This window comes from Emydura macquarii, unplaced genomic scaffold, assembly GCF_026122565.2.
Source record: "Emydura macquarii macquarii isolate MOO-44397 ecotype Brisbane River unplaced genomic scaffold, CSIRO-AGI_Emac_v2 contig_2205, whole genome shotgun sequence".
Classification (NCBI taxonomy): domain Eukaryota; kingdom Metazoa; phylum Chordata; order Testudines; family Chelidae; genus Emydura; species Emydura macquarii.
Genome location: NW_027132342.1, coordinates 20,491,124 through 20,503,497, shown reverse-complemented (window position 1 = coordinate 20,503,497; position 12,374 = coordinate 20,491,124). Strand labels below are relative to the sequence as shown.

Below are 12,374 nucleotides of genomic sequence, written 5' to 3'. Positions count from 1 at the left end.
CCAGATTTTCTGAAGAGTTGAGCACCTGCAGCTAATTGTGAATGTAGATACCTAACTTTAAGCATCCAAATTGGAAAGTTTGGGTAAGGGTGCTACAGCTGTTTTCTAGAGGCCATATATATGGATGTGGATTAGCCATCATGGTTATACCTTACCTCTGGTACCCTCCAGATTCTCAGTGTTCTCAGGAAAATGTGGAAACACAATGCTCAGAACTGAAACTACAGGGCCTGGCATACCAGTCTGGTTTGGCACTCTTAGATACCGTAGTGGACAGACACCTTAGAAATAGATGGATTATTTGAGGATAGACATACTCAGACATCTGTTGGGTATGTGCTCTGCCATGTTATTTTCCCAACAAGTTCTTGGAATGTATTGAAGACAATTTTTTTTATTTCAGAAGGTGGAGAAATCTACTGGGGAGAGGCTGTTCTAGATTTAATTTTTACAAATAGGGAGGAATTGGTTGACACTTTGAAAGTGGAAGGCAGCTTGGGTGAAAGTGATCATGAAATGGTAGAGTTCATGATTCTAAGGAATGACAGGAGGGAAAACAGCACACTAAAGATAATGGATTTCAAGAAGGCAGACTTTAGCAAACTCAGGGAGTTGGAAGGTAAGATCCCATGGGAAGCAAGTCTAAGGGGAAAAACAGTTCAAGAGAGTTAGCAGTTTTTCAAAGCGACATTGTTAAGGGCACAAGAACAAACTATCCCATTGCATAGGAAAGATAGGAAGTATGGCAAGAGACCACGCTGTCTTAACCAGAAGATCTTCAATGATCTGAAATGCAAAAAAGAGTCCTACAAAAAGTGGAAACTAGGTCAAATTACAAAGGATGAATATAAACAAATACAAGTATGTAGGAACAAAATTAGAAAGGCAAAGGCATAAAATGAGATTAAATGAGCTAGAGACTTAAAGGGTAACAAGAAAACATTTTAGAGATAAAATAGGAAGACCAAGGACAGGATAGGCCTGTTACTCAATGAGGGGAGAATAACAATAGCAGAAAACATGGAAATGGTAGAAGTGCTAAATGACGACTTTGTTTCAGTTTTCACCAAAAAGGTTAATAGCAATTGGACGTCCAATACAGGGAAAACGATGTAGGATCAGAGGCTAAAACAGGGAAAGAACAAGTTAAAAATTACTTAGACAAGTTAGATGTCTTGAAGTCACCAGAACCTGATGAAATACATCCTAGAATAATTGAGTTGACTGAGGAGATATCTGAGCCATTAGCAATTATCTTCAAAAAGTCATGGAAGATAGGAGAGATTCCAGAGGACTGGAAAAGGGCATATATAGTGCCAATCGAAAAAAATGGGGAATAAGGACAACCCGGGGAATTAGAGACCTGTCAGCTTAACTTCAGTACCCGGAAAGATAATGGAGCAAATAATTAAGCAATAAGTTTGCAAACACCTAGATGATAATAAGGTGATAAGTAATTGCATGGGTTTGTCAAGAACAAATCATGTTAAGCCAATCTGATAGCTTTCTTTGATAGGGTAACAAGCTTTGTGGAGGGAGGGAAGCGGTAGATGTGGTATATCTTGACTTTAGTAAGTCTTTTGATAGTGTCTTGCATGACCTCATAAACAAACTAGGGAAATACAATCTACATGGAGCTCTTATAAGATGAGTGCATAATGGTTGGGAAATGGTTCCCAGAAAGTAGATAACAGTGGTTCACAGACAAGCCGGAAGGGCATATTGAGTGGGGTCACATGGGGATCAGTCCTGGGTCCAGTTCTGTTCAATATCTTCATAAATGATTTAGATAATGGCATAGAGAGTACATTTATAACATTTGTGGACAGTACCAAGCCAGAAGGGGTTGCAAGTGCTTTGGAGGATAGGATTAACATTTAAAATAATCTGGACAAATTGGAGAAATGGTCTGAAGTAAATAGGGTGAAATGTAATAAGGACAAATGCAAAGTACTCCACTTAGGAAGGAACAATCAGTTGAACATATACAAAATGGGAAATGACTGCCTAGGAAAGAGTACCGCAGAAAGGGATCTGAGGATGATAGTGGATCACAAGCTAAATATGAGTCCAGCAGTGTGATAATCTTGCAAAAAAAAAAAAGCAAACATCATCCTATTAGCAGGAGTGTTGTAAGCAAGACAAGAGAAATAATTCTTCCACTCTATGCTGATTAGGTCTCAACTGGAGTATTGTGTCCAGTTCTGGGCACCACATTTCAGGAAAGATGTGGACAAATTGGACAAAGTCCAGAGAAATGCAACATAAATGATTAAAGGTCTAGAAAACATGATCTATGAGGGGAGATTGAAAAAATTGGATTTGTTTAATCTGGAGAAGACTGAGAGGAGACAAAACGGTTTTCAAGTACATAAAAGGTTGTTACAAGGAGGAGGGAGAAAAATTGTTCTCCTTAGCCTCTGAGGATAGGACAAGAAGCAATGGGCTTAAATTGAAGCAAGGGCGGTTTAGGTTGGATAGTAGGAAAAACTTCCTAACTCAGTGTAGTTAAGCACTAGAATAAATTGCCTGGGAAGTTTGTGGAATTTCCATCATCAGAGATTTTTAAGAGTATCTGTAAGGGATGGACTAGATGAACTCTCGAGGTCCCTTCCAGTCCTATGATTCTGTTCCTTCCCAAAATGCTAAAATTTTTATCCCCAGGTTAAATTTTTCATCCAGACTTAGAACGTTCTCTAAATGAATGGTTGTTGAGCAGAAAGAGTTGAGATCAGTGGGGAACTCTTCCACAAGAGAAAGTGATTGTGTGCTTCCTCACTATACTACAGAATTTAGTCAAAATTGGTACCAAATAAATAGATCAGATTAATCAAATCTACAGTGGTGAACATATTTGATTTCCTTCAGAAAGAATTGCCAAGTGCCTTGCCCTGTCATATAGGAAAGTATATGCATCAGTGGTTCAAGGAAAACAATATGTCAAGAGTGGTGACAAGTTAGTGGGCTACATCAACCTATTTGTGTCCTGTTGCTTGTCTTGGTGGCATTGCATTATTAGATCATCCTTCCCTTGTGGATCTGGATCATATATCATGTAACACTATTATCAGCAATTTACTAATGAAAACTTAACAGCTGTGAGCCAATTTTAAACCATTATGAATATGTCACACAAGGGTTTGAACCACTTTAACTACATTAGTTTTTACACTGATTTTAGTTAAACATCTTCAACTTCTCTGTGTAGACAAGGCCTTAAATGTGCACAGGGAGGACTTTCCCCCACCTTTAAAACTCCAATCACTTTTTCTTCCACACTGAACTCGAACAGCTAAACCCTGAAATTTCAAACTTGGTATGTAAGGCCTCCTTAATGAAGAACTTGTGTTTTGTTAATTTAGAAATAATTTGGTTTGATAATAAATGCTATATGCAATTGAAAAATCTGAGTAAGTTGAGGCTCTGCTTAAATGTTTAGCGTAAATAAGCCCTGCCTTCTCTGTGACAATTAAATTTTGTGTAATTTATGTATATGTCCTAAAAGACAAGAGGGGCTGATGCTGTAACACATTGAGTGAAGGAGATATTAAAAATGTACACCTCACAGTCTTTCAAAACCAAAATGCTGTACTATCATGGAAAGGAAACAATCAACAGAATGAAAAAAAGTTGGATTTCAATTTTAGGGTTTCTAAAATTTTGTTTGCATTATGAATTGTTATGCAAATTCTTTTTTTTTAATTTTTTCCTGTTGCCCAGTTATTGTAATGTAAATAAATGTGCTGCTGACCTATTAACACTACAGCTTTGCAGAAAACTGTTTTCAGCCAAATAATAGCGGCAATAAAAATGTGTAGCTACCTCTTCACTCTCTTTTCAAATCAGTTGTGAGAACTTCAGTGCCAAAATAGAGTCATTTAAATACCAATGTTATTAAATACAGGTAACTATGTCTTTTCTGTTAAGTATGAGGACATTTAAGTTAAAAAACTACCTTAATACTTTGTTAGGGTAGCAAAGTTGAACTATGAGATTGGGTAATGCAAAGATTAAGGTATGTTCTGGATATTTTATGGTATAAATAAGAACATAAGAACAGCCATACTGGGTCAGACAAATGGTCCATCTAGCCCCGTATCTTGTCTACTGACAGTGGCCAATGCCCAGTGCTTCAGAGGGAATGAACAGAACAGGTAATCAAGTGATCCATTCTCAGCTTCTGGCAAACACAGGGTAGGGCCACTTCATAAATAGTAGTCTAAATATTTAACTAAGAGAACAGGGGAAAAATACTGTATATGTTCAACATGAACATGTTAGCATTGTGTAAAAATGTTAAGTTGTCATTTTTTGACATTTTATTTTAGCTCTGCAATCTTCACAATGCACTAACTTTTTTTTTGTGATTAATAGAAATTTTCATCTGAGGATATCCTGACTTCTGTGCATTTAAAATTAATATGTAGCACTTAAAAAATTATTTTTATCTTCAGAGTATGTTTTTAAACAATAAATGTAAGATTGTTATAAGTATGAAGCTGTTTTTGAAAAGGAGAATAAGTTGAGAACCTTAAATGAAAGTTAACAATTGTTAGTTTAGGAGCAGGCCACCCACATAACCCGAGAAAACCTGCTTCAATACGGAAATAAAACCCCATCAGACCGCACCCTCCTAGTTGTCACCTACAACCCCACACTAGAACCCATATGGGATATCATTAAAGAGCTACGGTCCAGGCATATGATGGGGTCAAATCCTAAAATAAATCTTTCTTGAGCTCCTTCTTCTGACCTTCAACCAACCACCCCAATCTCTCCAAACTGATCATCAGAAGCAAGGTTCCCACAGACCTGAACACACAAACTCAAAGTGGCACCAGACCCTGCCAGAACAACAGATGCAAAACCTGCAGACATATTTCCGCTGCTACAATAATCCACACCGCCCACAACACAGCTTTCATGACTCATGGGTCCTATACATGCCTATCACAATATGTGGTGTGCTCATCCAGTGCCTTAAATGCCCCAATAACTACTATGTGGATGAAACGAGACAATTTCTACACTCTTGAATGAACCCACACAGAAAAATGAAAAACGATAAAAACAGTATGTCAACTGTGGGGGAACACTTTTCACATAACAATCACTTTATATCTGACCTCAGCGCTCATCCTCAAAGGACCCTGCACTACACCTTCAAAAGATGATCCTGTGAGCTTAAATTCATAACTTTGCTAGACACTAAAAATCATGGACTGAAAAGAGATACTGGATTTATGGCTTATTACAACAACCTATAAACTACTAATGCCCAGCCCCAGGGTTTTTTGTTTTTTTTCTTTTTCATATTTAGCAGTGACACTGTACATTTCACAGACCTGAAGAAGAGCTCTGTGTAAGCTCCAAAGCGTGTCTTCCACCAACAGAAGTTGGTCTGATAAAAGATTGTTACCTCACCCACCGTGTTTCTCTTATCGTTAGTTTAAGAATATTAAAGGTAGAACAAACAATTCTCCACCTTATGGCTTCAAATGTAGTCTAAATATGGATTTATTTACAAAAAGAAATATAAAAATATGAATACTTTGTTAGTGAAGAACTAGTGTTCTTGTATACCTCTTTCATAAACATGAAAAATGCAAAGTGACATTGATATTCACTTTAACTTTAACAGAAACACTTTATTTTTTCAGTAGTTTAAAGACAACTTTCAGAAAGCCAAGTGGTTTTCAATCTGTTTAAACAAATGGAGAAGTTACTGTGTAAAGGCTTTTATAGCATTTTACTGTAGCTATCATTTTTATTTTCTAGATATTTCCTTCCCACCATCCCACACACTTCTTTTTTCCTTTCTCAAATGTCTTTGTGCAAGTATTCATAGGACTCCCAAGGCTCATCAGACAAAACAAGTTTACCTGCAAAGAGACTGTGGAATTATTTTACACCCATGAAAACTCTCATTTTAATAGTGTTTTTGTTGATGAATGTAAAGAAATAAAATTTGGTCTTCTTTTGTGTTTGCAGAAGACGTGGAGGAGGAGGGAAAAAAACCCAAGGAACAGGATAATGGGAGAGAAAAGGAAGAGCACAAAGAGGAGAGACATCTGGAGAGAAGTATGTAAAGTAAAAGTGTTAGGTCTTATTAACAGGAAAAGTGAAAGTGTATGAGCATAGTGTTGCTCTAGAATTAAATTCCCAGCTTCAGCCTTTGTTTCAGTACTTTAATGTGAGATAGATTATCTAATTGAGAAGTATTTACATAGTAATAAAATATCTACCTTAAACTTAATAACCTATTTTTAAAAGCTGCAGGTTGAAGTGCTTGCATACTACTGAAGTACAGTTAACCGCATGAACATTCCTAGTAAACTTTTGTCTATGATAGTCAAGGAACAATGCTCATTCCACTCAGAGGTTTTCATTTTAGTTTGGTTTCTACCAGATTTGGAGATACTTTCTGATGGACAACTCAGAGATGGAGCTTTAGCACCTGTGCTTCCTTTTAATATGAAAAGTCACACAGGGAGAATATTTGAAAGTTGATGCCCTCGAATCATCAATATCTCATTTTTATAGATGCTGTATTAAGCACTTGCTTTGTAATAGCATCTTCAAATTTAAATAATCAAACTTTTCTAGTTTAGGTGGTTATGTAAATTTTAAAAAATTAAAAATGTTAGCTGTACAGCAGTTGAAAACCATGAATGTACAGATATCTGCAAGGTTTGAGTTAGAGCTCATAGCATGTACTGTATGCAATAGAAAGTAGAGATGGAAAAGAACTGTCAGGTACATTAGTCCATCTCTCTCAAAAACAATATTAAACTTAATTTTTAATTTGTTTAATTTTACCTCCTTACTCACAGTCTTCTCCTTTTGTACCAAGCTCATTTTTACTTTCCACTTGGTATTTATGCTTACGATAGCTTCCATTAATTGTAGCTTATTCAAGTTATGGTATATATACTTAGGTCACTACAGCATGCTGTGGCAGGAGAGGAGGAGGGCTGGATCGGGAATCCTGCCCTGTCCCATCTCTCTGTACAGAAAATTACTAGCCCGTATAGCTCTATAGGCCTACAAAGGTGAGGGAAGGCCCATTTCAAAGAAGGTAAGTGAGAAGGAAAGAACGGTACTAGAATGGTCATGGATTTTGGGGGAGCAATTTGGCAGGCCCTGTGTGCCCAAGATGGCCATGCGTATTTTCATTATCTCATTTCAATTTACAGAGTATGTCTTTTTAGAATGGTATAGGTTAAAAGGGTGGTGGTTGTTTTTCGGTGCATTGACTCAAAGTTCTGTATTGAAGTCACAGTGTAGGGAGTTTCTGGTTTATGAAAAAAGATAAATCATTTAATATCTGAAATTTTCCCAAGGTCCTCTTACCTTTTGAATAATGAATGATTGGACTTGGAAGAAAAGGAAACTATTGATAGCTATAGGCTTCCTTTGGCAGCTGCTGTACTTAAAAGATTTCTCAGTGGTCAATGTGCCATATGCTCCTAGGTGAAGTGTCAAGAAGGAAGCGTTCCAAGTCAGAGGATATAGACAATGTACATTCTAAACGTCGTCGATACACGGGAGAAGAGTATGAAGCAGAACTCCAAGTAAAAATTACAGCCAGAGGGGATATTAACCAGAAGCTGCAAAAGGTATATACTAGATTTTGCTGCAGAGTAGAGGTGGCAGAAATGTTTTTAGGCTGAACCCACAGCTCTTCTATTGTAGATCTTTCACTTTGAATTCTAGCCTTTCTCTTTTCTTCAGACATAATTTCCATATTAACCTGCAAACCACAAAAGTAAGTCTGTTGACTATATTTTCATTTTAAATTGCATAAACTCCTGCTTTTATAATTACATGTTTTGTGGACATCCAAAATATTTGGATGAATGAGAAAGAAATTATTGTGCAAGAGGAATCCTTTATTATTTTAGTGTAATAGTAAATTATCACATTTCACTTATGGGAAGTCATGACTTAAATTACAAGGGAAGGTACGCAGCACTGGGAATTAGGAGATCATGAATTCTAGACTCACAATATCTTCTAACTAGTTTTAATAATTCAGTGCCCTTCACAGTCCTTATTATTGATCAAGCACTGTCTCTGAGTCTGCCGCATGTTTGTGCTTGTCTATATTGTCTGAAAAATGGGTCTGCTTCTGCATATATAAACCACTGTTACAGTGTGTTATGCTTCATCCTCTCTCATGGCTGGTCCATTGAGGATAGGGGCTGCCTGATGCTATTAGCTCATGTAGGTTGGTCCTTTAGCTTATGTAATAGAAGCCTATGCTGAAGGTTTAGGGTTCAAATCCTGCTGCTGCTATATAATGGAGGGAAGAGGCAAGGTTGTTGCAGATTGCACATCATAGAATTTCAGATACTAGGAGATGAGAACCATACAAAAACCCATGCGGTAATTAATTCCATATTCAGTGCAGTTTTAGCTGGGGTGCAACAAATAAAATAAGGTATACATTGAACGATAAGAAATATTGAACAGTTGCATCATTCCCTGAGTACTGTCCAACCTGTGCACTGAGTGCAGCATACGTCCTGTGGAAAAAATAGTATTAATCATGTAATTAAAAAGTGTTACAAGAGCGGGGTGAATTAAGTTTCATAGATAATCTTAAAGTTGGCATTTCCTAACTTTCAAGTACTTAACTTTACAAACTAAGTAACATTCTTCAGATTTTTTTATGGGTAATAACTATATAAAATGCAAAATCTGGCTCTATCAGTTCTCAAGCAGGTCAAATTTTGGGTCCAGTGTAACTAGGCAATATCTTTTTAATGTATTAGTGATGCTTTTAATGAGTGATGCTCACCTCTTTCAGCCTCAAACCATTTATGCTGAGGTTTGTTTATAAATATTATAAAAGATTCTAATTCTTTGCTTAGAAATTGAACTGATATTGTTGCTCCAGCTATTTAGCTGTAGTTTGTTTAAGTATGACTTGCAGGAGGATGAGAATGTTTGTATGCTATTGTTTCTTTGTGAAGTACAGAGAATAAAACCTGAAGGATTTAACAAACAAATTTCAATATATTTTTAACAGTTAGAAAAACCCAGGAATATATAGTATTGTCTTCTGCTTTTTGTTGGAGAATTGGGGGTTGGGGGGGGGGGGGAAAGGAGTGGGAGCTATCTTATTTGGAACTGTTTTTGAAAACGTGTTTAAAAGAGTACTGAACTGCTTCCAGATACTATTTGGTGAATCAGTGTGAATGAGTGTCAACCCCAATTTCAAATAGGGATTTAAAAAAAAATGTTTTCTACATTTTCCTATACCATTGGCACTGTCATGCTCCAGCAATGAACTGTTGGTGCCAAATTCACTCCACAAGTATGGAAGGATAGGAGTCCTTCATGTGTTCCTTGGTTGAAGGCTAGGAAAAATTTTTAGAAAAATGTGTGTGAACATCTTCAAAATCTGTGTTGGAACCGAACTACATTTGGAAAAAGTTCAGTAGCAAATATATTTGAAATGTTCTTTAGAACTGAGCCATATGTAAAATATATTTTAAATTCAGACTGGGCATAAGAGAACACCTTCACTAAGGAACCGTTTAACTGGGATAAATGTTTTTGTTTAAGAAGCCTTAAGGCTGTCCTGCTCTGCAAACGAGTGCAGCCTGCATGGTATTTTAAAAATCTTGCTATAGGCCTTGCTTGAGTCATTAGCTGACTCTGTTGTATAAGTGGAGGTCCCTGCACCTACATTTTAGAAGGAAGGCTTGAGTGAATGCTCCAAGAAGAAATGGTGTTTGCTGCAACTTCACTAATATAGTAGATAGTAAAATGAATTTTATTTTTTCTAGAGGTTTATTTGTGGTTTTCAAAGAAACAGTTTCACTCCTTTTAGTCTTATGTGATTGGAGAAACATCTTAGTGTTGGAAACGATAGAACTTCTGCACAAATTGTTCTCCAATTTTCTCTCTTTTAGCACTTAGAGATTTAGCTTCTTCTTGGAGTGGTGGTCCATATGTGTATTCCACTGTAGGTGCAAATGAGTTCCATGCTTCTGAGACCAGAAGATTTTGCTAGCAGGGTCCACTAGTCCATGTCTGTGCTCTTCTTCTCCTCGTACTCAGAACTAAGGACATAAGAGGCAGTGAGGACAAATAAATGCCTCTCCAGTTTCTTTCTACTGCCTGTGTTTTGAGATGGAACCTGTCAGCATCCAAAGATTTGTTATCTTCTTCAGCATCTACCGGTACATAATTGTAAATAGTCTTTTGTACTACTTTTAGATATCTGTAGATAGTTGGGGTTTTTTTTGTTTTTTTTTTAAGTGTTTAGCAAGTTAGGACAAGATTAGGACTTCGGGGTCCTGTTACTCATTTCTGCTGGTGACTAGTATGCCCAAGATCCCATGATTCAAGAACTGTGTTCCTGCCCCAGCTTCCTAGTCAGCATTGTTCATCTAAAATTCCTCTACTCCCTTTGTCAATCTCATATCTCCTTGAAGTACAGCATATGCTGATCCTTCCTCAGAGGAATTTGCCAAGCCCGTGAGTATATGCTTTGAAAATTTCTTATGGATTGTGCAACAAGGCACCATTGTGACTCAGACTGAACAATCCCCTATATAGTGGTCAGAGACACTGAGGAGTGTGCTCCAAACATGGTAACCTTTGATTCCAGGGCTGATAGAAGTAGAACTAAAGACTCCTCCACTAAGGGACGTCAGGAGGGTAGCAAACACCTTCATAAGAGATGAGAGAAATCCCCTCCAGGTCTACTTCCAAGAAGATGACATCTTCCCTGACATTACCTAAGTTAAGTGAAACTTCATATTCCATCTCAAAGATCAAAAGTGCTCTAAGACTAACACTGTTTGCAGGATCCAGGACCATCTTGTGGTACCAACAAAAGAGAAGCACCATATACCTCCTACCAATGATACTGTTGTACTCCAAAGACTGGTCGACTGGCACCAAAGGCTCTGACCCAACAGACTCCACCAGGATAGGATGGGTGTCCTCTGCACCTCCCCACATCTGGGGGAGAGGTACTAACCCTGAGGATATCGTTATCCTTCCTGGAATCCCCAGTCCTCTCAGATCCAATCTTCACAAGAAAGATCCTGACATCACCAGTCCAGGGATGACATGAAGGAGAGAGTGGTTCTCCAATACTTTACATCAACTGTGGCATCACAAGATCCACAATACCACCTATGCAATTGAAACCTTCCTTTATCTCTGCAGGTGAATTGGGCGTGAGCAAGAGAGCATCATCACCCCCACCAAAGTGGGAGGTTAGCTCAGATAGAGGATCCAGAGTCTTTTGGTCTCTTTTATGTTGTTAAAAGAGAGTTTACCCATGTTGGGGCCAGTAGTACCCTATGTCTTTGGGCCTCAATCATTTGACCCTCTTATTGGGACCATGGGATCCATACATGTGCTATCCTGAGTTGGTATGATCTTTTTGGGAATCATGGCATCCCTCTCCTTACAAAGAGGAACTGGAACTCCTCAGGAACTAATGGAGGAGGAGAAAGACCCAGAACAGACAGCTCCAACAAGGATGTCACCATCATCCCCTGATGATTACAGGCATTTCCAAGACACATTAAGTAGGGTCTTTGACACATTCCAAATCCATGTGGAGGAAGTGCAAGAGAAACCTCACTAACTCCTTAACATTTTATCAAGTTCAGGGCTTAGCAACATGATACTCCCCATTAATGAAGACATCTTAGGCTCTGGCATGTCCCAGCTACATGCTTCTCCCACTCCAAAGAGGACAGGAAATATGTATTTTATACCAGACAAGGGAGCAATTTTTTTGATTTACACAGCCTGCCTTGAACTCCTTAGTGATCCAAGCAGTCACTGAAAGAAGCAGGTAACATCAACCAAAATCTACCTCTTCAGATACAGAAGCTAAACATTTGGACCTATTTGGGAAGAAAGGTATTGTTTTGTTTTTTTAGTTTAGCCAGCCTGCACTTCCATAAAATGTCTAAATGTGATTTTTGTCAGTTATTCTGTGTTTGTGGAATTTACTAATAAGCTCCCACCGAAGGATAGAGTACAGTTCCAGGCACTCCTTTAGGAAGGAAAATTGATTGCCAGTTCAACCCACTAAGTCTTAGTTGATGCAGCAGACACAGCCTCCTGGTTGATGGTGACTGCTATTTTCATACATAGAGCGTCGTGGCTTCTGTCCTCTGAGTTTTCATGGGAACTCCAGTCTACAGTGGAGGATTTGCTCTTTGAACGGAACAACCTGTTCAGTGAGAAGACAGATGATTCATTACACCTCATTGAAGAGCTCAAGGGCAACCCTCTCCTTAGAGGGGATCTACAACCCAGTGCCAAGGAGGAAATTTCACAAGCAGCAACTGTATAGGCAATAACTGGCATCTCAATCTTTTTATCATCAGAGC

At 38.0% G+C, this 12,374-nt stretch overlaps 1 protein-coding gene across 5 annotated transcripts in view; it reads left to right on the top strand.

The window, feature by feature from the left end:
- The window catches only part of ATF7IP (activating transcription factor 7 interacting protein), a 181,281-nt gene that overhangs the window by 100,970 nt on the left and 67,937 nt on the right, over window positions 1–12,374 (top strand). For all 5 annotated transcript variants that reach the window (XM_067559658.1, XM_067559659.1, XM_067559655.1 and 2 more), the window contains exons 3-4: window positions 5,992–6,081; window positions 7,474–7,619. In XM_067559658.1, coding sequence (XP_067415759.1) covers window positions 5,992–6,081; window positions 7,474–7,619 — 236 coding nt within the window. The remainder of the gene's footprint in view (window positions 1–5,991; window positions 6,082–7,473; window positions 7,620–12,374) is intronic.